The sequence below is a fragment of the Serinus canaria genome, chromosome 8 (assembly GCF_022539315.1).
Source record: "Serinus canaria isolate serCan28SL12 chromosome 8, serCan2020, whole genome shotgun sequence".
Taxonomy (NCBI): domain Eukaryota; kingdom Metazoa; phylum Chordata; class Aves; order Passeriformes; family Fringillidae; genus Serinus; species Serinus canaria.
Genome location: NC_066322.1, coordinates 8836947 through 8863141, shown reverse-complemented (window position 1 = coordinate 8863141; position 26195 = coordinate 8836947). Strand labels below are relative to the sequence as shown.

Sequence of the window (26195 nt, the reverse complement as noted above, 5' to 3'; positions counted from 1 at the left end):
GTGGACTCTTCAGCCTGGCTTACATCAGCCCAAGGTGCCCATAGTCACAAAATCCGTGTCTCCCTCAAATCCCAGCCCTTGGAGCTGGAGGGGTGGATGAGACCTCGTGGTTGTCTCCCTGCTCTGTCTCTGGGCTGCCTGGATAAGGGATCCCAGACATGTGCAGAGCCAACTTCCCAAACCTCCCCTGGGGAAACACCCAGGGACCTGCATGAAAGGTGGGTACAGCAATGGTGTGCAGAGCACATGTGGGTAGGAAACAGCCCACAGCACGGATCCTCAGCCTTCCTCCTGGTCTGCCTGGCTCTGACCCTTCCTGCTGCTGCCCTTGAGCTGCTCTTGGGCTGTTCAGTGCCGGTATCAGGTAAGAAAACAAGCAGATAAAGCAGGCAGGATCCCAGCCGTGCCAGAAAACACCCACCTCTGTTACAATAAAAACACCAGCCAGCCAATTTTTTCTTTCCAGATATACACAGAGATTAGAGTGCCTTAACGAGGCAGTAAAACACTTCAATAGCTCTCCTTGCTTGTTATTAAAATGTCCCCTGGGCTTTCCCTTGCCTGTGTGCAGCTCAGCTCTGAAAGGGCCTGTCCCCAGAGCCATGCAGCCATTTAAGTGATTGCTGTTAGTTCCTGTGGGGAGGAAACATGAAAACATCCTTTTCTCAGGGGAAAGAGAGCATGGTCCCCATGGTGGGAAGGGAGGTGGCTGAACTCTGTGGCCTCTGGTCTGGTGGCTCTGTGGCCCCACACCACCCCATGGGCTCGCTGGCACAGGGAGCATCACTGTGGAGTGACCCTGGGAGAGGGGGCAGGGGGTGTGTGGGTGCAAGCACAGTCTGTGGGGCTGGATCACAGTGCCCCCATCCTCCTCTTCCTTGGAGACTGACCTGGTTACCTGTAACCCTTTCTGGGGAGCAGCGCTGTGAGCAGAGCTCTGGTTTTGTGCTGTCTGACCCATTGCAGACAGTGTGGGGCAGGAGAGGCCAACCAATGGGACAGGAAAGGCTAAGTGCAGCCCCCAACCCCTGCTCTCAGCCTGCCCTGTTTTGGCAATGGGATGTTCTGATGGTCACCTGGGCAAGGCTGAGGTGTTGGAGCTGGTTGCAGCAAAGTGGAGATCCCCAGATCCCCAGGAAGAGCTCCATGATGCCAAAGCTGCCTCCAATTTAGGACTATTGAATTCAGTCCACTCCTTTGGGGCATGGTACCCAGGCTGGCCCCATCAGCCAGCTCTCCTCCAGCCATAATCCCACAGAGCCCAGGAGCCCCCAGTGCTGGGTTAAATTAGCCCAGTGTAGGATTCTTGTGTCCTGAGTTTCCAGCTGGCTTCCAGCTTTTCCTTCCCACTGCCCCAGGTTCAGAGGTCTCCAAAGAACCTCCTATAGGTTTTGTGCAAAGAGGAGAAGAAGAGACATCTGCCTCCCTGTGCCTGTCTTCTGCTGAACCTCTACAAACCCTGGAGAAGCCACACTGGACAGGGGATACTCTGCCCAGGGAAGCTCAGACACCAAGTGGGGTCTCCTGGGAACCTCCTGCCTTCTCTCCACCTTTGGGAACCTCCTCCTGAGATTCTTGGTGTCTGCAGCTCCGTGAGTGTGAGGCTGCTGAACAGGGTGTAAAGTCAGAGTGTGAACCAGGAAGGAGCTGAACCTTTGGGAAATGCCTCCCCAGGCTGTTTGTTCCCTGCCAGGGCTGGCAGCAGGCCAGGCCTTTGCTTTGGAGAATAATCTGCTGGCTTTAGAGCTCCCAGCACTCCTGGGGAGTGAAAAACAAGCGCTCAGAGCCTCGTGGGTGTGTGGCCATGGGTGGGTGACAAGGACAGGCTCAGGACTTCATTCCCTGCCTGTTGCAGCCCAGCTGGGCCACAGCTCTCCCCTTCCTCCTCACTGGGTGCTGGGAACTCCCCTGCCCCATCAGCATCCCTGATATTTCACCTTCATCCCACTTCCATCACCCATTGCTGGGCAGGAATCCCCCTACACCTCCCATGCAGGACATGGATCTGGGGACGTCCTGCTCAGTGCCACCCCAGGGGTGACAACCAAAACACGTGTGTGCCCAGGAGATGAGTGTGCTCCTAGCACCAGCTCTGCCTCAGTCCCCAGCAGGGAGCAGCAGAAAAATCTGAATTGCTCTGCTGAGAAATTAATCTTCTTTCCCTGTCTTAGCTCAGCCTGACCTAGAAGAACCACCACCACCACCCCCCCCTCTCCCGGGTTGTTTTTTTTTCCCCTCTGTGGGGTGTTTAAAGGGAAAATTACAGCAAATGCGTTGCAAAGAAGCTGTGGGAGACAGGGGCCAGACCTCCAGCAGGACAAAGTGGTTTTAGACAGGATTTGCCAGGCTGCCCTCTCCTGAGACCCTGTGAGCTGGAGTGGGTGGGCAGAGAAAATTTCATCTGCCCAAGCATGGGCAGTAGAACAGAAACAGTAAAAGGTCAAGAGCTGTGTTGTGTTCCTCCTGGCAGGGTGCAAAGTCAGGGGGACTTTTGGCTGGAAAGAAGTAAAAGCAGAGCTGCTGGAGAGAGAAATGGCAATGGGAGCAAAGCAGCTGCAGAGCTCGTGCCCTCCTTGGTGGCTGCGGTCCTGGGGTGGTCACAGGGACTGGGGCTGGGTGGAAGGACAGCACTAATCACCAGGACAGCTACAGGAGGTGAAATATGCCTCTCCCAGAGCCTGCTCCTGCCCCACACCAAACCTTCCACTGCCCCACTTCACATCCCTTTTCCTCAGTCCCTTCATGCCCAGGGATGAAGCCTGGATGGCTCAAATGCCATCTGTGGCTTCACAGGCACAGCCTGGGTGAGGGAAACCGGGCAACTGAACACCAAAATGATCCTGGCAAAGTGCTGGAGCTCACATCCTGGGGGTTGCATCCAAGGAAAGGCTTCATCTACCTTTAAAGCTCATCAGCTGCCTACCCTCATCAGGGTTAGGGTTAACCCTGCTCCCGCCCTACTTCAGCTTCCCTTTTGTAAAGTCAGGGAAATAGAAAGGAAAGAAACCCCCAGTCTCCTCTTGTGCCTAAGGAATTTCTTGTGGCTGTGCTGAGTGGTTGGTTCCTGTTCCACAAGTCTTGGAGGAGAGCAGGGGGGCCAGGCAGTTGTTCTGGGGCTCATCCGTGTGTCTCTGTACGTGTGTCTGCCTGTCCCTCCTTGTCAGAGTGCAGCACCTGTGGCTGTCCCAGCCCTCCTGAAAAGGGGTCTTGAGTCCAGAACCACCCCCAGCTGGGGTCTGTGCACTGGGAGAGGGGCAATGCTGGGAGCAAAAGGGTTTTGAGGCAGTTTTTGGGCAGCAGCCCCTGTTTTGGAAGCTCAGCCCTGTGTCTCGGGGCAGGAGGTGCAGGCAGTGTGAGCAGCAGGGATTATGGCTGCTATAAAAAGCAACAGCATCTCTCCTCTCTGCTCCCTAAGGCGCTTAGGGGAGGAAGGAGGGAATTAAAGAGCAACCTCTTGCACTAAAGAGGTGCAGTCAGAATAGCCTGGCACACTCATGAGACCCCCTCCTCCTCAGCACCCCCAAAAATTCTCCCCAAGAAGCCCCTCCATGCTCTTCCTGGGTCCCCGCTGTTGGATCACCAAAAACTTGTCCACTGCTCAGAGGTTGTGGGGGGCAAGGAGAGGGCTGAGGAGGACAGCTGAGCCTGCAGAGGGGGTCCTGGTGGGCGAGAGGAGCACATGAGGTTGCTGTACTATTTGCACGCCCCAAAAAAACCGTGGAGAACACTCCTCACTCATCTGTCTGGTCCTGTCCTTCCACCCTGCTTCAAAGGTCCTCTGAGGGTACTGGTGATGTCCTCCAAAATGCAGTCAGCTGCATGGGTGCATGGCTGGACAGAAAAACACTCAGATTTTGGAGGGACAGGGGTTGTTGCAGCCCAAAGCCATGCTCTGCCTCCAGTGTCTGGAGGCTCCGTGGTCTTGGGACTCTGACAGGCTCACAGTCAGCCTCAGAGCGCTAGCGTGGGCTCTGGTGACAAAGCAGGGGTAAGGGAGGTGCCAGCTCTGGATGGCAGTGATGCAGGGAAGGGGGATGTGAAGGCAGGTGGTGTGGAGAACAGCTGCCCTCTGTGGTATTGCCCTGTTCGTGGCAGGTGCCGGTGGGGTCAGTTCCGAAAGCAGCGCCGGGGTCCTGCAGAGCTCTGGTGCCAGCCCTGGCTCCTGGCGCTGCCCAGGAGTGACCCCGCAGCTCAGGGACGCGCTTGGTGTTTCCCCTCGCCGTGGTCACTGCCGCAGCATCACCCAGGGCTTGGTCAGTCCCGGAGGTGGACACAGCCCCAGGGCCCCCGGCCCCCCTGCAAAGGGGGATTTCAGAGAGGCTGAGCGGAGGGGCTCGGGGCGCTCCCTGCCAGCCCTTCCCGGGCGGGCCCGGCTCCGGCGGCCACAGGAGGGAGCTGGGCTCCTTCCTTCGGCTCCTGCTCCGAGGCCAGCCCTCGGTGCGAGTCGCTGCTCGGTGCAGGAGCATCTCCTGGGTCAAACCGCGTCTTGTGGGACCACGAAAGTCTCCGGAAAGGAGCGAGAGCCCGGCTGGAGGGGAGGGGGCTGCCTCCACGCCCAGGGAAGCCTCCACCTCATTCCCAGCAGCTGATGGGTGATGGGGCTGCAGTGCAGAGGAGTCCCTGGGCTGCTGCTGCAGCCGTGGGGGGACCGGTTGTGCCCAGGGAGTGGCGTGTCCCCATGGTGAGCAGTGCCACTGTGAGACACGGTGTGTCACTGTCCTTCACCTGGGTGACCCCGGTGTCCAGCCTGCTGATGCTGAGAGAGCAGGGGAGCAAGCAAACCAGCCCCTCCCTGCACAACCTGCTGTCCCCCGGGAATCTGGAGCTTCCCAGTTTCCCCAGCCCACAGCCAGCTCTGGTGCTGCAGGGGGTTGTTCCCAGGGGCTGACAGTCACTGCGGGGATCATGCCCCAGCACCCCCCTGGTGCTGCTGGAGCATCTCTGTCCAGCTCTCCTCACAGCCCCAGCAGCACAGGGGAAGCCTGGCAGGTGCCAGAGCAGCCACGCTACAAATCCAGGATTAAAAAAAACGGGAGAAAAATGACGGTGGCAGAACACAGAACACTGTGGGATCGGAAATGGTTAATTACGGGGGAGGTCCGAGGTACTGCCCTCCGCCTTTGCTTGCTGAAAAGCGACAAAGCCCCAGCCCAGGGTGGGACTGCTGGCAATGGGTCTCATTAAAGCCCTTGGAGCAGGAGTTTGAAACCACATCCATTTTCCTTAACCACTCTCAGAAGGGGAATATGCTGTTCTGGCCCCTGCTCTTTGTGGTGTGCTGGGTACTGCAGGCTGGGAAAAGGCAGGACTTGTCTCCCTGAATGCAGAGGCACAAGTCTGGACCATGGCCAGGACTGGCTTTGTGGCTTTTTAAGTTCAGAGAAGATTTGGAGAGTAAAGGGATCTTCATAAGGGAGAGGCACAAGGAATGAGCTTGGTCCCAGTGCCTCCACTCTGCTATACAGGGAAATTATGGATCCTGGTTTAAAACCCATATTGAGGTTTTTAAGGGCTGATCTTAAAACAGCAATGAAGCCATGAGGATGTTCCTTTTCCCACATGGTTTGGGAGCTTGCTCCACACATTTGCTGTTGCTGGCTTCCCCTGAGCCCCTTAAACAGCGAGGAGCAGGGATCTGCCTGGAGTTACAAATGGGAAAGGATGTCTTTGGGCACAGAGAAGGGCAGTTTTGGTTGGTGGTGTTCTGGCTGGGAGGAGGAAGGCAACCAGGGAGAAGAGGGAGGTGTCCCTGCTCCATCAATGCACAAGGGGCTGACCCCAGCACAGAGCCAGCAGCCCTCGGGGTGGCAGAAAATCTGGGGGTGATGTAGGAGGTGGTCACACTGGGATGAGTCTGAAGGATGCAGATATACAAGGGCTATTTTCCACCACAAAGAGTTTGGATTTCATGCAGATGGGTCCCTGTCCTCCTCTCCAGAAATGTTCCTCAGAAAAAGGGGTTGCACCTGCTCCCAACAGGGCTGCTCCCTGTCAGGGGGTGCTGGGCTCAGGCAGAGATGTGGTGGAGGGAATGTGGTGGCCCTGGCTTGGTTACAGACCTAGAGGAATAAGGCTCCCTGGGAAGTTTGGGCTGTCACCCTGATGTCCCAGAGCCACAGGACACACCTGCTGAAAAGGGCTGTGAGCTGGAGCTGCAAAACTAAGGCAGGAGTGATGGCAGATCACCAATGTACTGGGGGATTTGGCCCCTGCTGACCTTTCTGTGCCTTTCTGCAGCTCCCAGCTCCCTGCTGTGCCCTGGGCCTGTCCCCAGAAATGCAGATAACCACACATTTCTCTGCAGCCTCCTTGTCTCCTTTGCCCTTTTCCCCACCCCACTCCCATGCCACTGGGCAGCCACATGCCAAAGGACTGCCCGGCCTCTCTGCAGCTCATTTCTCTTGCAAGCTTTGTCTGGTGGGTGTATTTTGCATTTGCTTTTTCTTTTTTGCTATTCACAGGGAACAAAGAGGGGGTCACAAACCCAAGGGCAGACGTCAGGACAGGACTGACAAGCCTGGGAGAAGGGGTGATGCCACCCACCCCCACGAGGTCCTCAGAGACCGGTAAAACCAGGGGAGGAGGGCTTTGCTCCACGGCGCCGGCTCTGCCCATCCCTTCCTCTCCCGCCCGGCCCTGCAAGGCGGCTGCTGCACTGTTTCACTGCTCCATCCCTCCTCTGCATCCCGCTGCTCCATCCCGCTGCTCCATCCCGCCTGGCCCGGGCGTGGCGCCGGTCACGTCTGCTGTGGCAGGTGGCAGGTCTCGCTGATGGCAATGACCACGTCCTGGGGCTGCCGCTCCCGGTGCCGCTGCGGCGCCTCGGGCATCTCGCTCATCTCGTTGACGCTGTTGCTGATGCAGTTGATGTCGCTCTTGTTGCTGTTGTCATCCGGGTTGGGGCCAAAGATCCAGTCTGGAGGAGGGAAAAGCACAAAACAAGCCCCTGGTTACCTCAGCTGTTTGCCCAGAGCTCAAAGCTCTGAAATTGTTTGAAAATTGCTGCTTCCAGCTACATCCTACCTCTAGCTCTGGGTGCTTCCCCCTCCAGGAGTGTTCCTTGCCCATCCCTGCCCCTTCAGCTCCCTCCACTCCCCTGGTGCTGGGATCTCTGCTCTTCCCAGCTCTGGGCTGGTTTTCAGGCTGTTGGTTTCTGGAAGCCCTCACGGCTTAAGCAGATGAAATCGCCCTGATAATCCCAAAAATGAGAGTGAAGTGCCTCCAAAGTGAAGTGTGCATCTGGGGTCTCTAGCAATCTATTTCCTAAAGTGGGATTTTGCACTTACTCAGACAGAGTAAGTGATTAAATAACTGTGTCATCCAAATGGGGCTGGAGACGTGGCTGGGACATGGCTTTTCTGCCTTGAGAGTACATTACAGCCATGCCAGGGCCTCAAACTCTCCTTGGCAGTTTTGGGGCTGTGCTTCTTTCTGGTCACCAGAGCGCCAGGACCTGGCTCTGAGCTGATCCAGCCACTGCCACAACCCTGGGGGCGACTCATGCCCCTCTAAAATACAGTGTCACTGCTGGATGCCAGCGTGACTGAAACATCCCCTGCAGCACTAGGGACTGCAGCTGAGTGAAAGCAGGCAGTGCTGCTTCCCAAACTGCTGCCTTTGAGAAAACTTGGCTGTTTGGGCAGTGAGAGGCCACGACCCACTGAGATGGGAAGGCACCAGCAGTGAGGATACCAAAGCTGGGGAAACCCAGGCGAGGGGACAGCAGCCCCAAGACCTTGTGGCTGTGGGCAGTGGAGCAGCAGCACTCCTCTGCTTTAGCTCTGCTACCAAAATAAAGCAGAGGTGGCTACCAGGAGGCAGAGAAAAGGACCAGCCTGGTTTTTTTGTTCCTGAGGAACTCTGCTTATTTGCCACTGGATCCCACAGAATACAATTTCTCTCCTTTGTGCTGTGGGGCATTTTCTGTCCCCACAGGACATTCCAGTTATGGTAGAGGACACAGGCTTCCTGATGGGGCACGGACACAGAAATGCCATGCCAGTGAGATGATGTCTTTCTCTTGGGCTATGGAAACATGTTTTACAGCAAAACTAGGACTGAATAATGATAAATGCCAGGGTGGGATGCCAGGTGTGAAGGGAATGGAAGATCTCATTTCTCAGCTCACAGTGGTGGCCAGACATTTCTTTAGGTGTGAGCAGAGAGACAGGAATGACCTGTGGGCCTCTCTGTGCTCAGTATGTGCACTGCAAGTCAAATTCTGGGCTTTTTTTTGAGAGACCCAAACCTTCCCTTTTTTTTTTTTCTTTAAAAAAAAGCCAAAAGTTTTGTTGTTTTTGCAATGCAATATTTGAGTTTTTTCCCCAGCCTGAAGCCATTTGGCCACAGCATCACCAAGAGAGCAGAACATGACTTTCAGGATGATGCTTATGCTGTGGAGCCAGGGTAGGTGACCACTCTGCCAGGGACAGGGAGTGGAGGGGGTTGTGCCCCACTGCCAGCATGAGCTGGCTGGAGAGAGGGGCTGTCTCCAAGGAGAGTAGAGCTCCCACCACACTGGGTACTGCCAACATGTCCAGAGAGTGACTGTTTTTCCTTGGTTTTCCTATTTTCTTCACCTTCATCACTGTGCTAGCAGGGTTTGCAGGCTGTCCAACAGGAAAGGCAGGAGAAGAACCACCACAGCTCCCTCAGCCACCACAGTGCTGGCAAGAGGGATTGGGAAACTCAGCAAAGAAGTGGTCCAAAATTTTTGGGGAGCCCTGAGTCTGCCCTGAGTCCCAACCAGGACATTTAGCTTTCACTTGCATAACCCACCTGAGGCTGGGCTCCCCATCCCACAACCCTTCCCCAAGGAAAATCAGCCAAGCCCAGAAGGCTCATTTAGGGCTTTTTTTCCCTTATAGCTTTGATTTTGCTTGGCTTTCCTGGGTTTAGACTAAAGGCCAAACACTCCACCACCTTCTTTGTGGTCTGGTCCATCCCAGACAGAGCCTCTTGGCCCCAAGACCTTGCAGGTTGCTGCAGCCCCCACACAGCTGCTTGCCTTGAGGAGAAGCTGAAGGCAGTAACAAGATTGCCTCCTACAAATACTATTACAGTTCTCAGCTTGCTTTCCTTGACGTCAGCCGTAAAACTCCAGTGGGAGCAGCAGGGAGGAAGGGGAATAATCTGTAGAAAAAGGGGTGATGGGTCCTCAAATATTCCAGGAGCCACTGGATGAGGATTGCTGTGTGCAACGAGGAGCAGAGAGTGTTGCACGCCTGTGAGTTGGGGTAAGTGGCATCTGGTGGCCAGATGATGAACCTCTGGTGACATTTGTGGGCACAATAAGAAGCAAGAGCTGGATGAGGCACTGTGGTAAAGGCAGAGAAATGCAGGGGATGGGTGTATTGGGAGAGCACCAATGGCACCAGCAGAAGCCATGGGAGAAGTGTCACAGTGCATTGTCACCAAAGGGGATGTGGCTGGTCAGGGTGCCTGGGGAAGGTGGCTGTGGGGGGCTGCCACAGTCCAGCTCCTGGGTGAGAGCAGGCTGGATTGTGAGTGCTAATCCGAACCACTGCTTCCCTGGGAATTATTTCTGGAGCCTGCTGGATCTAATTACCCAGTAATCTGCAGGAAGATGTAATTAGGCTGTCATTAGAGGGTATTTACTGCGATGCCTTTATGATTTGACTGTGTAAGTAAGGAGTGAAGTAATTACACAATTACATGTTATTTGTGGCCATTTATGGCCTGTAACTTCAGCGTGTTGCCATGTGTGGAAGAGGGGAGCGAGGCCCCGTGGAGCTGGCAGAGGATCTCCTGCCAGCAGGACCCTGGAGAAACAACCATAAAAATGTCAGCGCCCTCAAGTCCCCTGCCAGGCACCGCCAGCTCTGTCCCAGCCAGGATCCATCCTCCCAGCTTCTCCCTCTGGCTCCTCTCAGTTTGAGGGTGAGGAACCAAGATCTCCTGGGGTCACCCATGGCATATCTGGGGAGGGATGAGGGAGAACAGAGAGGAGACCTGCACCTCTTTGGCATCAGTGGGATTAAACCTCGCTCTGATGAGGAAGGAACTTTGCAGGGGATGGAAGGCACAACCTCATGCCATGTGCCAACACAGGCTGGAAACCCTGGATAATGAACCCTGCACAGGGGTGTAACTGGGTAAGGGGGGTGGCCAAGGGCTGGGAGCCAAGGGCTGGTGGTGGGCAGCCAAAGGTACCTGCAGCCCTCAGCACCACGTCAGGTATTTCTCTCTCCACCCCTTACAGCTGGCAGGGGGATGCGTGAGCCACAAAAAATATACAGAGTGAGGAAAACAAAAACCTCTTTTGGATCCAAGTCCACATATGGATTCACACAATCTCCAGCCAGAAGGTGAGCAAAGTTAGGCTGAACCTAATGACACATAATGGATCTGGGACAGCTACAGGCAGAGCTGGGATGGGGAAGGATCACACAGTGTGCTCTTGGGGCAGTGGCACATCCACACCCAAGCCAGTCACACTCTGGAGATAAGAAGAAGCATTGCTTGTCCCTACCCAGCCACTGGAAGGAGCTCATCACACATGCTGCAAAATCCAGGGCATGCCCACGGGTGTGTATGTGAATGTCTTGGATAAAAGAGAGGAACAAAGTGACTTTCTCAGCCAGGCTGGGGAGCAGCACCTAACCTTGAGACACTTCTTCCTGCTGGCCAGGTGCTGCTGAGGCTCAGTGTGCCTGCTGGGGTCTGCAGGGCCAGTGGAGAGGTGGGAAGAGCTGAGGTGGGGTGAGATCGATACAGAGCAATTGATCCAAAGCAGCTGGAGAGAGGAGATAGAGCAAGCTGGGCAAATCAGGAGCTGTGGAATAGCAACTCTGTTATTATTGTTAACCCCAAGCAGCAGAGTGATGTGGCACAAAATGCCCCTGCACCTTCCTGTCTCTGTCCAAGTCTTTGCCAGCGCCCCTGGAAGCAGGACCCCTGGGACAGGCTGTATTTTTGGGGACACAAAAACGCTGGGGTTGCCTAGATGTCACAACGTGCCCTTCTTGTACCAGCAGCATGAGGGCTGGTCCTTGCCCAGAAACCCCTGACAGGGCAGGCAGCAGGAAACAGCCTCCTGTTGTCTGGGTGCAGAGGGGCACAGGATTGCTGTATGCTCAGTGTCACCCCAAGAGGGTGGCCCGGTCCCCTGCATTCACTGGTGGCAGGGTGGGATGTCTGTGAGGCATTTCAGCTGCTGAAAAAGAGACATCCCAGGCAGAAGAGCAGAAGGGGGTGGGAGAAAGGGCTGAAATTTAAATGCAGCCTGGTGAGTGAGACATTCACAGTCCCTGTAGAGATGGAAACAGGAAAGGAAGAGGCGACATGTTCGATGAACAATCAGACTCATGCTCTACTTTTGCTTTAAATGGAGCTGGGTGTGAAAGCAGCTGCTAAAAAAGCTCTTTTCCCATCAGCAGGAGCAGAAGCACCTCTTTCTTTGAAACAAGTCCTGACCCAGCAATCACACTGTGCTCTGCAGCAAGGCAGGGCCAGCTCTGGCCAGAGCATTCCCGATGGACATGAGTTCAAGGGTATCCCTCGAGTCTCTGACATGATGCAGCAGTCACAGCTGGATGTTGTAGCTGTCTCATTTGCTGGACAGACTCTACTTATTCATTAGCAAAATCAACAGATAACTCCCAGGTTTGTTCTGATGGAAAATCTGTGTCTGCCCCTGGCAACAGCAATGTGTTAGAAACCCCCCTTTTCCCCTCAGATTCACTTCTTTCTAAATGAATTTCATGTTAGGGTTTGTTCTTCCTTCCCTGTTTTGTAGAAATTCCTCATCTTTGCTGCGCTGGCTGAGTCAAAATTGTCCTGCACCCCAAACAGCAGGAGCACTCTGCTTTGCTGATGGACAGGTAAGGACACTGCTCCTCTGCAGAGCTGTCACCAGCATGAAGCATCTGGTGGGAAAAGGGGTGACGTGGAAAAGGCACTCAATTAATTATGATATTCTCTTAAAAACAACTTTTATGCACGCACCAGAGCAACCCTGGACCAAGCCTGCATTTGATCCCAGTCCCATCCATCAGGCAGCATTGCAGCTCCAGAGAATGGGTCCCTGAGAGGTGGTGACTCAGGCGTGGTAGGTGGGAGGCAGGCATGGTCCTGGGGGTGTATATTTGCTATCCATATCTTCCAGAGGCAGAGTGAAGGTGAGCAGAGTGTGAGGAGCCCTGCTGGGTCTCAGCTCAGGGGAGACCAGTGCTTGCAGACAAACACAGCCCTCGCCCCCAGGACCTGACACAGCCCATCCCTGGACCACATGATGGCAGGAATGGGAAGGCTGCTGGGATGGTGCATCCCTGAGGTCAATGCCTGGCAGTGTGTGCTGGAAGCCATTGCTCTCCTCCAGCTCTGAGCTCCAAAGGTTTGGCCTCAAATGCAGCTGTCCTGCAGTGGGCCCTTTTTGCAGGGTCAGACCACTGTGGCTCATTGTCCAGCCAACAGCCCCAGCCTGTGAGGGGAAGTGGTGAACTATCCTACAGCAGCCACTGCTTCCCCAAACAACACCTCAGGAACTCCTGATGCACCCCCACACACCAGAAAGGAAACACAGAGGCAGGGGATCACTGTGAGAGGTGGGTTAGAACCGAGATAGAAAAGCAGAAGGGAGCCTGACGTGGTTTCTTCCCACAGCTTTGGGAGGCAAAGGAGTTATCCTCAAAACAGAGCTGGAAAAGAAGAGGTATAAGTCCTCTCTGATGGACCTAAGATCTGTCTGCAATCCCTGCCATGGGCTGAATTATCCTCAGAGCCCCGTGGTTCTGTGTGGAGCAATTAAAAGTGGATCCTGTGTTCCTGCAGGATCACCCAGCAGATATTTTCAGCAATGCCACATTCATGTACAGTTTCTTTGTTCAAGACCGTTTCCTAAAGAAGCCTGAAATGTGGTGGCTGGAGATAAGGCTGAAAAACAAAAATATGGCTGGTGGGTCAAAAGGGCAAAGAAAAGAAAGACCCTGCTCCAAGGATGGCGTAGGGCTTTGAGCAGTCCCAAAGCCATCGACCAGCACAGTCCTGCCAGTGCCAATGAACCTGCCTTGCCCCAGCTGGGCACCTGCCTTTGGCCCATTCCCGAGGGAAAAGTTTCCTCCAAGGTCTCCTCTGGAGATCAACAGCCCGGAGGAGACCTTGGCTGAACCGGGTGACAGCAGCCAAGGTCTCCCTGCAAGGCGTTGCTCCCACGCAGCCCGGCAGACCCTTCCTTTCCGTGAGCTTCCCGTGCAGGAGCGAGATGCTTTCCCCTTTCCCGGCGACCACACGCGTGCAGTCTCCATGGCAACAGCTTTGTTTCCAGTCAAACTTTTTATTTTTCCCCCCCTTTTCCTCCTTTTTTTTTTTTTTTTTTTTTTTAATTTTAAATAGGAGCGATATTCTGCGAGCTGCTGGGGACGGAGGAGGGAGGGCGGGCAGATTCCCAGGATTGCAGTAATTAGGCGCCTCGTACGGTGGTGACAGCCTTGTCATTTGCCAAGCCCGCTCCTCGCCGCAGCGCCGGCTCTGGCAGCTCTCCAGCGCTTCAGAGTTAAGCAGCTTTCCAAACGCTTCGACCCAATTTGCCTTGACTGCTGGTGGGGTCTGAGCCGTGCTCACGCAGGAGCCTTCCTCCCACCCTCCTCGGGGGGCTCGTGTCCGACCCCAAGTAGAGACATCTGATGAGTTTTGGGAAAGCCAAACGTGACACTTGGTCAGCTCAGAGATAGCAGGAGGGACTGGAGGGAAATGAAGGCCTTTGGGGCTCTCCTTGGCCAGGGCTCTCCAGGAAGAGCTGAAGAGGGGCTCTTTCAGATCCCTCTTATCCATATCTAGGTGCTCTGCCTTCCTACTCTCCAACAATGCATCTTTCCTCCTTCTCCAATGCAGTTCCCATTTTCCACTCCTCCCCAGCCATCCCTGGGCATCACAGCAGTGCTCATATCCCCCTGGGGATGCCTGGGCAAGCTCTAATTGATTTTTTAAGAAGCATCTGCAAGAGAGGTGTCGGTGTCTCAAATACCCATTCAGATTTCGCAGGGAGAAAACCTTGGCAGCATCCCAAGACCCCCTTCACCATCCAAAACTGAGCCCAGCACTCTCCCTCATTGCTCCTGTGGGAGCAGGGGCCTGGCTGATGCTTTGACTCCCCAAGCCGTGTCCGACAAGCTGTTATTGAGGAGTCACAATCATCCCCACTGCCTCCAAGTGACTGTTTAAAGCAGTGATTAACTATTCCCACTTTAATCTCCCTGAAACAGGCTCCAGCCCTTTGGCATCTTATTTCCATCTCTCCCTGTGTATTTCTGAACATGATTAGTGCAGAAATGCTGATAGCAGAGGCTGGAGCTGCTGCCGAGTATATCAATCCAGGCATTGTGTTAAGGCAGCTAATAGAGCAGATTCTTATTTACTGTCCCTTGGTCTCTCTGTCCAGTCCCTAGAGTAATTTTATGCAAATTCATTCAAATTAAACCCCTTCTCTTTAAAGGCTGTTCCTTGCAGTGTTAACAAACATGGTCTCGTCCGCTCTCCTCCGAGGACTGGCTCTTTTTAAGTGTAAAAACTGTGGGAAGATGGGCCTGGAGTGCTAACTAGGATGAGCTGGAGGCAGTCTTCAGCACTGAGGGGTGCTGCTGGAGTTTGGGAAGTGCCTTCTCCTCCCTGCCTGGAGGGGGAAGAAGCTCACATACGGATTTCTGACCCTAACTTGGAGAGATATTACCTCACCCCAGGGCAGGGAAGATGCTTTGCTCTCAGCAAGTGTGTTAAACTGGGAAAAGGCTTCTTCCAAAGTGGCAGGAAGTGGGCAGACCCCAGTGCTTGTCCAGCCCCTGGGATGGCCGTGGTGCTGTGAAAGGCTGTGGAAGTCCCTTTGCAAAGGGCTTTGCAAGAGAAGGGGCACCCTGCTGACCTCGTCCCATGAAGAGGCTCAAGTTAAAGGTCAGCAGGGAACATTGGTGCCCAGTTGGAAGCAGCACACCTGGGGCCCAGGTGCCCTCTGACTGCAGCTGCAGCCCCCCTCTGTGCCTGGAGGGACAGGGCATTTCTGTGGATTTTGCCCTGCTTTGCAGCACCCACCCAAGGGGTGGTTTGAGCACCCACATCTCTGCTCTCCTGCATCAGGGGCCACAGCAACGGGGGCAGGGGTGGCTGCTCTGTGGGGGCACTGGGACTGGACTGGCCCTGCCTCGGGGGAGCTTCTAACCTGGCCTGACCTGGTCCTTTGAGCTTCTTGGGGCAGGAGTGAGTATATTTTTAGGTGCTGTCCCCACTGCCTACCTTTGGGGGAAGGCAGCACTAAATCAGATGAGCGGCAGAGCCAGGTGATGTTACAGCCCCAGCAAGCTGCTGATTAAGTGTTAAATTTAACACTTTAAGACAATATATCCCTTTCCTTCCATCTGGAGCAAAGAAAACTCCTCAGCAGCAGCTCCGTGCTGTTTTCTAGGCTCAGCCTCATGTGAGACCCCAAGTACTGCTCCCTGCCAGCAGGTGTGACCTTTCTTGTCCCAAATAACCCCCCTCTAAATCCCTGTGTCCTGGAGCTGCTGGCCCTTGCCTGGTCATGACCCTCTGCCCAAAGGCCTTGGCTTGCCCTTCCCTCAGCAAGGCAGGGGTGCTGCCCACCCCCAGGCACTGGCTGGAGTTTTGGCTGCTGTGTGTCTCCTGTGTCCCAGGAACAGGGAGATAAAACGGAATCATGAATGAACACGTGGATTTTGTTCCAGATGAGTGTGATCTCCCTCCCCCTTCAGAGATGGAGCCCGCAGGGCTTCAACCCTGATTGGGGGTCAGGCTCAGAGCAAGGCTGTGCAAAGGGATTTCAGCCTCGTTTCCCTGTGCAGGGCATTGTTCCCAGAGCTTTGGGGGATTGTGCACATCTGCAGGAGCCAGGAGCTTAAATCCCTCTAGGGATCCCTTCTGGATCTCTATCCAGGCTGGAAAACTGTAACCAGCACACTGAAGAAAGGCCCTGACACCCAAAAGGACACGATGGCTGTCAGGGTGTAGGGACCAAAAGCACCAGGGATTCAGATGGGAGTTGGGCACATTTGCACTCCCCAGCTCTTGGCCCCAATGGTGAGGGACAGCATTCATCAGCAACAGGATGAAACCAAAGAGGAGGAAGGCAAATCTCAAAAAAATGTACCCTCTTTGGGCTGTCACTGCATGGATTTGTTGCAGGGGCTGTGATGGCTGTTCTAAAGCAACCAGACTGCTGAGCTGGGTTTCCTAGGAATTTGTAGACTCACTGGTGTCTAATAAGGGGTTAAGCTCATATGGCAGATTTTCTTTCACTATGCACTAATGGGTTGTTGTCCTGTGCTCAGGTATCTGGTGCCATGAAACTTTTCATGTTGGAGATCTCTAATCCAAGCTCAATTGAAACTGGCCAAGGGATTTTACAGTCATTTGGCAACCCAGACTCACGCACACACATTTATGCACACACACACAGGTACAAGATCTGCTCCTGTAGGAAGGGGGCTAAACCCAAGGATTTTTTCTGGGAAGATGGTCAACACAGAACTCAGTTTGGAGAACCCAGCACATGAAATAAACTAACACTCTTGCAAAAGTGAAAGGGTCAAAGCTTGGTCTAAAACCCACCCAAGTCAAAGGAGACACGCAAGGCAGCACGTCCAGCCTTGGCACCAGGCTCTTTTTGGCCACAAGCACACAAAGCATGAAGCCCACACTCACCTACAAAGTCGTAAACGAGGTCCTTGATGAGATGCCCGACGATGGCGTACGCCACTGCCACCACCACCAGGGCTGCCATGAGGAGGTAGAGGACAGCCTTGGGCAGAGGAATGGCATCTCGAGGAGGGGGTTTGTACTCCTTGTAGAGCTGGTCATTGTCCGAGTATGAGTACTGGAACAAGTGGTCCAGGCCAGCTGTGAAGTTGCTGGAGTTCATGGACTGGCTATTGGACAGGTAGCTGTCCTGTTCGGGGTCCTGGAGGACACTTACCACCGAGCTGGTGGTGGCTTCCACTTGCTGTACCAAGTTCAGAGTCTTGTTAACGCTGGGGAGGATTTGGGAAAGGAAAGTGCTCCAATCTTTGATGGCACTGATGTTGCAAATAATCATAATTGCAATGAGGAAAGAGGTCTCCAAGCTCAAGAGACTTAAAAGGGAGAGAAAGAGGTGAGAATTGCTGTGCTTACACCAAACCATGTACTGCAAAGCGGGCAGAGAAGGTCTGGATGGGGTACGTTTCTCATTTGCAAATTCTTACATGATCCGGTAGGGATGCATCTCTGATACCTCGTCTCACTCCTGGAAATGCCCGCAGAAAACCCCTATGGGCATGAAGTTCCTTAGGAAAAAGTAGGTGCTGGGATGATTTTGACCGATATCATTTTTGTTCCTCAGCCGCCTGTCCCTTATGCTACTCACCGATGAAAACCGGAGAGACAGGATCCTGTAGATATTTTCAGTCATCTGGAAAAGAAAGATAAATTGCCCTTCTCCAGCTTTTTTTCTTCAGAGGCGATGGTCCTTGGCGAGACAGAAATCCCCCCTTGGCTCTGCCCCAGGCTCGGTCAGGCTCAAGGTGCGCGGCGCGGTCCTGGCTCTCCCGTTCGCGCTGCCCAGAGCGTTCGCAGAGGAGACAAATGTTCAGACCCCACAAAGTTCAGCTGCTCCGCTTTGCGACGGGGCCGGCGGCGCGCAGCTCCTGGCCATTCCAGCCTGGCTTTCAACAACTTCTACCGGCATCTCCCGATCGATTCCTTTAAAAACAGAACCAAGTCAGAGACAACGAGCATGCCGGCAGAGAGCCCAGTACCCGCTCCCCAGCTCAGTCCACGAGCGGCCGGTCTCGTGTTTTACCTTACAGACTTTTCCAAGCGAACAGATCCTCTCTCCTGATGCTCCAGCTTGTTTCATTCCGGGCTGGGTCCCTGCGGAGCTCCCCGCACGCAGCCGCCGATCCGCTGCCGCTGCCCGCTGCCGTGTGCGGGCTGCCCGCGTGTGCGTGTGCGTGTGTGACACTCCTCCCCGTCCTCTTCCCTCCTGTCCCTTCACCTGCCGGCTCTTCCCAGCCTCCCCGGCTCCGGCAGAGAGGGGGATTAGCTGCCGGGAGGTTGGCTCCAAAACTCCTGAGCGTGCTGGGAAGCAGGCTGGGAGCGTGGGCTCAGCCTCCGCCGCTGCTCCCCGGGGAGCTAATCCTTTCGATGACAAAAGATGAGCTTTGATCCGTCTGCTGGATGTTCCCGGGGAGGTGCAGGGGAAGGTGGGGAGCAGCCGGAGCGCTCTCGTGGGTAGCCCAGGTCCAGCCGCCCTCGGGCGCTGAGCTCAGCCTTTGTCTGGGAGCGGAGCCGGCGGCAGGGAGGAATCACATCGCGGGCGCTGCCGGGAGCGGGGCGGACATCATCCATCCCACCGCCAGCATCCCGCAGGAGTGATGCTCCCCACAGCCCCGCTCCCTCCCCGGCTGCCTCCGCCCTGCAAAGTTTGGGCATCGGAGGGATGACTGGTTTGTAGAAAGCACGGAGGGTTTGAGGCTGAGCTCCCTCACCGTCTCCCCTCCCTGCTACGCTGTTTGCGCCAACTGGTAAGAGCCAGCCTCCTTGGTCACCTTGATAATGGTCTGAAACTGGTTCATGCTCCTTACAAATACAGCTCATCTGCTTTAGTGGTGGGATCTCTGGCATCACTGAGTTGCTGGCTTGGTTTAAAGGCAGTGGGACATATTTAAAGAGGAGGAAGAGGAAATCTTAGAGAGGGGGAAATTGTCTTTCTTTATTTGGAGGTGAAAATAAATCACAGCCCTCCCCCTTTCCCCCCCCCCCCTTTTTTTTTTTTTTTTTTTGTGCTGCTTCCCCATGTAAGAAACAGCTGTCACGGGGGCAAGAAAAACACCACAATAAGCCTGAAAGCAGCCAAATGGAGCTTCTGAGAAACAACAGCAAAAGATTAACTTTGTGTGTGTGTGTGTGTGTATGTGTGTGTGTTACCAGCCAGCAGCAATCCTGCCAGCTGCCTGGGGGTTAGAAGAGTATAGAATAAAACGGCAACATCTCCTGTACCAGGGTTTGGGTTGGTGATGGACAGATTGTACCAGCCCAGGAGCAAAGAAAATGTTGAGGAAAAAGCTGTTCTGCCCTTCCTGGAATGTCCATGGACCGTGTCTCAGTCACTTCTGGTGCCCAGGACCATTGAACAATATCCTAAAATTTCTTCTCACAAGTGACAGAGCTGTGACTTGTTACAGAAGAATATCTGGGCAGATGCATGGATACATATCCTGCAATGGGATAAGTCCTGATGTCCCCCTGCCCCAGCATCTTGACGTCCAGAGTTGGAGCTGCTACTCTGCCTCCAGAGCATGAAGATGCAGAGATGCTTTGAGGGCCAAGGCAGGAGTCAGGAGATAAGGGCAAATGGCTCCTCTGTCAGATTCTCCACCAGATTTTATCCTTCCAAGATGGAAAATATGGCAATATTATTATTTTTATAAGAACTTTTCAGTGTGAAGTGAGTTTTGGGCTCTGTGCAGGGGTAGTACAGTGTAGTCTGTCTTTGCTCTGCTCAGAGGCCCATCCTTTGCCTGGGGTTCTCAGGAGGAGAGAACAACCCCCAGGACATGGCCACTGGTCACTGGGGACTGAAGCTGCTCCAAAGCTGTCCTTTCACCACAGCTGTTTGGTGCTAGCAGTTGCCATGGCACCAGTGCATCATCCAGAGGGAACAGGAGAGCACCTGGTCCAGCTGACCCACCCCTGTGCCTGGCTTCAGCTGTGGCTGTCCCAGGTACTCCCACCATGTTGTACCCCTTTATTCCCAGGAGGGGATGGACCTGAAAGATTGGAGGCAAAGGGTTTGCAGAGGTGTGTGTACTTGGGGAGATTAATCAGAGCTGAGGGCAAGAGGAGAAGCTCTCTGTGTGCCTGGGGACAGCTGGTGACAACAGCCCAGACCTTGCTCCAGTGGGACACAGGACAAATCCCCTCAGTTTCCTAAACCTCCACTGAGTACTTCTGGGAAAAGGCTGGAAAAGCATTCGGGGAAGCTCTGAGCTCTGCTGCAGACACTGACTCCATTAAAGGGGCTTAGGGCAATACCAAAAAACCACTCCCCCACCATTTGTATTTCCCTGCAGCGGAAATCAAGTTGGCTCCTTTCATTTTCATTAACACCCTTATCAATTCAAAGTGACTAAATAGATGCTTAACTGTTCATTATACACTCTCTGCATCTCCGGTCTGAAAGGGAGCCTTCATTTCCACAGTTATGGTTTCCAACCCATTACAGAGGGAGAGAGCATGGAGAGATACACAAGTGTGGATTTAATAACCTTATATTTCAATCTCTCTATTATTAAAAAAAATGTTTGCATTTACTGTGATGGGGGGAGATTAAAAGGATTGCCATGGATTCCACTTAGGGAACATTGCTAATGATTTCAATAAATCACTTTAAATAAAAATCACAATCTCCACAATTCCACCCAAATGCCATTTGGCAGAAGGGTTGATTATGGAAACAAAATGAATTTCAGAATTAGCTGCTTGTCCTAATGCAATTGGACAAATTAAATTTAGGGATACACACATATCCAATGACACACATATCTCATGCAGAACAGCGGTGTTTTGGCCCCTGGGAAAAAGAACAAATAATGTTTTAGTGGGTTAAGACAGATCTTGTCCCTCATGATGGATGTCAAGTGCTTGTTACAGCTATTTCCTTGGTATTTTTATTTTATGGCTCACTCTCTGTGAAGCTACAGTCAAAGCACTGGTGGTTTATTTCCACCAAGGCAGGATCCAACTGACTTCTGGGACACGACTTTGGTAATGGTTGTGTCCATGCAAAGCTGAAAAACCACTCTGACACATCACTAGCAATGCCCAGAGCAGACAGTCTGAACTCCTGCCTGTGACTGGTACCAGATCCCAGGATCTCTGCAGAGGGTGAAACCCAGGTTCTACACCAGATCAGGAGATCTGATGCTGCTCCCAGCTCCACTGCTGGCTGCGTGTCCTCTGCTGTGACATGTGAGGGACCAGGAGGCCACAGGCTGTGGATGTGGCACCACCTGTCAGGTGCAAACAGAGCTGTAGGGGTGGAGTTTATTGCTGTGCATTGTGCCGTGGCTTAGGAGGGCTTTGTGTCTCTCCCTGGCTCAGAGCTATGCAGAAGTTGGCCGAAATTGTAGTCAGGAGGTGCAGCTTCAGCAGCAATACCTCCATCTGTACTTCTGAGTGAGACATTTATCTGCCCAAGGGTCGTTTTTACAGCCTGAAGGGTTTTTTGTGTCTCTTTTCTGTGCTGGCTGCCAACTCCAAACCCTGATCCCCACCAGAGAAACCTCTGCACCTGGCCAGAAGAACGGGCACAACAATTTACACCCTCTTATTGGCACAAGGTAAAACACATCACAGGACTCCTTCAAACCGCTCAGATTTCAGCGATGCAGGGGGACATTCCTATCCAGATCCTGGCTCCTGGGGGCTGCACAGCTCCTGCTCCAGTCCCTGCAGCCTTCCCCTGGAGGAGGCAAGCTGACCTTCATTCATCCCTGGATGGGCCAGATGCTCTTCCCTGCCTCTCTGCCTGGCTGTGCTTGGCTGCTGCACTACACCCCGGAGCTGCAACTTCATCTCTAAGCAAATTCCAGACCTGCACCAAAGTTTTGACAGCAACCTTCCAGCATGACAAGAAGTTGTGAAATTTAGGCTTATCCTGTATTCCCATTCCTGGCATTCATCTTGCCCAGCAATTTCTGCTTGAACAAAACAAACAAACAAGGAGCAGCAGCAATTTTTAGCAGATGAATCAGAGCGAGCTATCTTTATCTATCTATATATAAAAGCACCTTTTTAAAAACTTCTTTTTTGATGCTGTATTATTCATGTATTCAAGGCTGAAGAAGTCCAGATTATAATAATAATAGACATAATAAATATGCCCTATTAAATGCAGTGCCTAGGAAGACTGTTCCCTGTCTGCTGTCTCTGGTAAGCAAAGTAGGGTTTTAACTCTGCGTGTGGCACCATCTCATGGACAGCTTGGCTTATTCAAAGGACTTGAGAGGCTAAAGGCAAGCACGAAATTATCCAGCATGAAAAGCTTGCTGCATGAAAGAAAAGGGAACATCTCCCAGATAAACAAACCCAGGGCAACAGGAGTAGTTGCAGCGGAGGTGAGGTGGGGAGAATGAATTGCATGTTTTGTTTGCATCTCTAGAAAATGCTGCTTGGCCAGAAAATAGGTAAAAGTAGCTGAAAAGCATTTGTGGGAGTTATCTGGGTAAGTCTGACAAAAGCAGAACAGGAAGGCCTCATCCCAAGAGGTGGGAAAGTACTGTTTTTCCATGTCTCTTTCCACTCACAGCTTTGCTGTCCTGAAATCCAGTGAGAAGGTGAGCCAGGCTGTGTGCATCTGACACCTCCCAAAGCCTCTCAAAGGGATCTGGAGGGAGAAGCTGGCAGTCTCTACATTTTCTATCTTCTCTGCCATCTAAGCTGGATATGAAGATCCAAAAAGACACCTGCTGTTTCTTTCATAAAAAATAGAGAAAAAACTGTATGGATGCAAACCTGTTGGAGTTTTTAGAGAGCTTGAAAGGGCAGAACTGAGGTGCCTGTCTACCTGCTGATATCTGGGCTTCAGGAGGAAACTTTAGGCGTCAACAATGGTAGACGTAAGGAAGAAATGAAGGAATTGAGCAAGGCAAACAGGAAAACTTACCTCTTTCCCTGAAATATCCCCCTCATTGCAGGCAGAGGTACAGGAGCAGAGACCTCCCCAGATGCCAGTCCTCATTCCCTACAGACACACCCAGGAGGGGCTCTGCTGCCTGCCCCTCACCACATCCTTGCTCCAGTATTTTCTCCTCCCAGAGCAGGACCTGTTTCTAACGAGTGACATGTAAAGTTATGCTGGCTTTTCAGGTGTGGAGAGAGAGCTGGGTAGGGTTGAGAAGCGCTGCTGGGTTGCCAGGCAGGTTACAAATGCACTCTGTGACTCCTGATTAATCTGCCACCTCACACGAGAGGTGATGCAGTGCTCTCTTCTGCATTGCAGATTGTGCTCCCGCCGTGCCCTTTCCCCACCACCTTTCAGAACCCTCACCTGCTATTTCCCAGGCACTCATTCAGTGTCTCACAGTGCATTCATTGCATGTCTGAGCCCTATGCTGCTGCCTGCCCAGGTTGTAACTATGTCTGCAGACTGATCCCAGCCTCACAGGTAGGAAAACAGCCCCTGAGGCCATGTACTGGCCATCCCTGCTACAACAGGCACACTCACATTAAAGGAACTGATCACAGAGGGGGACTGGAACATGTGCCTGTGTCCTGAATGGAAGTGGGTAACACTCCTTTTCCTGTGCTCCAAGCAACATGTGCAGATGCTGGATCCCAGATGGGAACATCCAGTCACTGTGGGTGTTGGAATAGAGGAGAGAAGTGGGCACAGCCCTCCTGGATGGAAGGCTGACAATGGCTGAGAGCATCCATGTTCCCTGTTCAGGTCTGGCAAGGTCAGCCAACTTCTGGTGAACTGTAGGAGCCCTGGACTGAGTGACAGGAGCATGAAACAGCTCCAGTCTGGACTGAGCTCTGCTGCATCCCAGCAGGGGCATTGCCTGGAGCATCCCGTGGTGCTCCAGCTCTAGCAGCAAGCTTCTCTTGTCAGCAGCAGGCAACTGTGATTGGCAGTGGCAGCAAAACGCTTGATTACTTTGGGATAGGATAAACTCAGGAGCAAACGGAAAAGAAAAAAGTGTTTTCAACAAGTATGGAAACCACTTTTAACCCATGCACAACCAGAGGTGGGATTGCATCCCTTCAATCTTTTTATTTTGTGATGGAAGTTCTGCATGTTGGGAGTTTTTTACCAATCTGCCTGCCCACTGCTACCAAAGAGTAATTTAGCCAGGGAAACATTCACTTTAAGTTTGAGCTGAATCCCCAGGAAAAGTCTGAAATTAAGAGGGAAGGTGACATTCCTAATGAGCAGGGCAGGATTTCTTTAGCATAGGCTGTTAACTACAAGGAGACAGAATCCTTTGACTCCTGTACTTTACTGCTATGAAGGAATTAAATGTCTACTAATGCTACATGAAATTGTCCACAGCTCATCAAAGCTCTTGGTTTTTAAAATGTTGGTTGCATGGTGTGTTCTTCTGGCTGAACCTGCTGTTCCCCAGATGAAGGAGGTCTCCCATGACTGAGAGCTTTGCACTTGGTTCCTGTCCTTCAGTGTTGAGTTATGGCTTTTCCTGGTGAATCCAGCTTGAGTCTTCTTCACTGCAATGGGAATCCACATCTTATCTGTCCTATCAAGCACAGGGAACTTCGTATTTCCTTCTTCCCTGGAGCACTCTTTGATGCTTTTAACAAACAGAATGATCTATAGATAAGTCTAAAAATTACTTTACATGCTTTATTTCTTTCATCAGAGAGAAGAGCAAAAAACCAAGCTACATCCACTAAGTCCATGCACATTCAGACAATTCAGGGAGAGCAGGTGATGCTGAGCTTCAGTGACATTGCACCAGACCTTTTCTCCAGAACTGAACGCTGAAGGTGACCCTGGGATCTGGGCAGTGACAGAGCACAAATGTGGAGGTTTCTGTCTCAAAACCAGTTCTGTCTGTGGAGTTGTGCCCCAAGGAAAGAAAGGCTGACCCCAGCAGACAGACATCCTATAGTTCCTAAGCTATGCCTGCTTTAAGTTACCCTGTGCAACTACTGCTTGCTCATGCCAACGAAGCAGAACTCTCCCCTTTCAATGTCTGAATGCACTCTGCTCCTCTGCACATCTCCTCCTATTCCCTGACCTGCCTTCCCTGCCCTGAGGCATCCTGCACACTGACTTTCTGTCCTCAGATTTGTTTTGCTGTTGTGTTTTGTCTGTGCCAGCCTCTCGGCCCTTCATCCACCACTTGCATGATTTATAACACTGCCAGCACCTCCAGGGCTCCCAGTCACCACATGGGTTAATGGCTGCTACCAGAAGACTTTGCACTTTTAGGCTTTCTTTAACAAGTGTTCAACATGCACCTGAAATGTAGTGCTTTGTTTGATTACTCTTTGGTTCAGCTCAGTCCAAGGTCAGTGCCAAGAACAATACAAAGAAGCAATAGTAAAACACACAAAAGCCCTCTGCAAACTTCTCTGCAGGGCTCCAAAGCAGAAGTGTATTTTTATTCTCCCTGTGGCTTTCAGAGGGAGGCTGGGAACAATGTCCCTGTGCCACAGATGGGGAAGCCGAGGTGCACAGCAGCTGAGCACCAGAGCCCAAACTCATTCAAAACAGGGATTAAATTCTCCTTGGTTTCAGTTGACTTCAGTTCCCAGAAATTTAGGTGAGATGCCCAGTTTGTTCATGATAAACAAGCTTTCCTAACCAAAACCAAGGCTGTTTCTTTAATGCAGGAAAGTGGCAGCGCTGGGAGGGAAGGAAGCATGGCAGTGGAACTGAGCTGCAGAGCCTGTGCGAGGAGGGAGAGGCAAATAGAGAGATCTCATATCTGAGACCCCAGCATTAATTCATATGTTGATGAATGCCATAAATTAGATTGCAATCAGTCTGCATTCTCCAGGGACCTATTCCATGTAACGAGGCAGAGCCAAGTCTGTTCCAAATCCAGAGAACTTCTGGAGACTCCGAGCGCGGTTCCTTCCTTCCCCACCCTCAATAAATAAATGACGTTGAAAAAGAGGAAGGTATCAGCTGGGAATGGATTTTAATTGACGCAATGGTAAATTCATTTCATAATCTTTAATTAGCAGAGATGCTTGCTGGAAATGTAATTTACAGGAAACTTGCTCCTTTGCTTGGAAATCACTGGAATGTCCTGGGGATGGTAGTGAAAGGAGCTGTGGATTCTTTAAAGAATGCAGGAAGGCCCAGGATGAAGGAGTTTGTCTCTGAAGCAGTCAGAGCAGGCAGATTCTGATCCTGGCTCCTCAAATCTCAGTCCAGCTTCCAGCTGCAGCTGAGAATCAAGCAGGAAAAAATGATTAATGTCAGATGATGGCTGGACTTGATGGTCCGAGTCTGTGGTTATCCAACCTTCACACACACAGCCCCTCTCCAGCTCCTGACCTTATCCTGAACCTCACTGCTTTCTGCAAGCTCTATCCCGTCCTTTTGTTTTTCTCAGTCTCCTGAGATCCTATGGATCCCCTCCTCCCACTGTCTTCCAAGAACCATTACCCACACAGGTCCCAGAGTCCATCTCCTGGCACAGCTGACTTGATGAAGG

The 26195-nt window shown here is 52.6% G+C and overlaps 1 protein-coding gene across 1 annotated transcript; it reads right to left on the bottom strand.

Annotated features, from left to right (window-relative positions):
- Positions 1-6412: 6412 nt before the first annotated feature.
- Positions 6413-18427, bottom strand: LOC108961795 (uncharacterized). Its single transcript, XM_018912401.3, has 3 exons — positions 17804-18427; positions 16669-17703; positions 6413-6916 (listed from the first exon to the last, which is right to left on the bottom strand). Exons 2-3 carry the CDS (start codon positions 17144-17146, stop codon positions 6738-6740), a joined length of 657 nt encoding a protein of 218 aa, XP_018767946.1. The 5' UTR covers positions 17147-17703; positions 17804-18427; the 3' UTR covers positions 6413-6737.
- Between the last annotated feature and the right edge of the window lie 7768 nt (positions 18428-26195).

Coding starts and splice junctions, on each gene's coding strand:
- LOC108961795 (XM_018912401.3), bottom strand. CDS start 17,146: ATGGTTTGGTGTAAGCACAGCAATTCTCACCTCTTTCTCTCCCTTTTA. Junction 6,917..16,668: donor CCTCGTTTACGACTTTGTAG/GTGAGTGTGGGC, acceptor TCCCTCCTCCAG/ACTGGATCTTTGGCCCCAAC.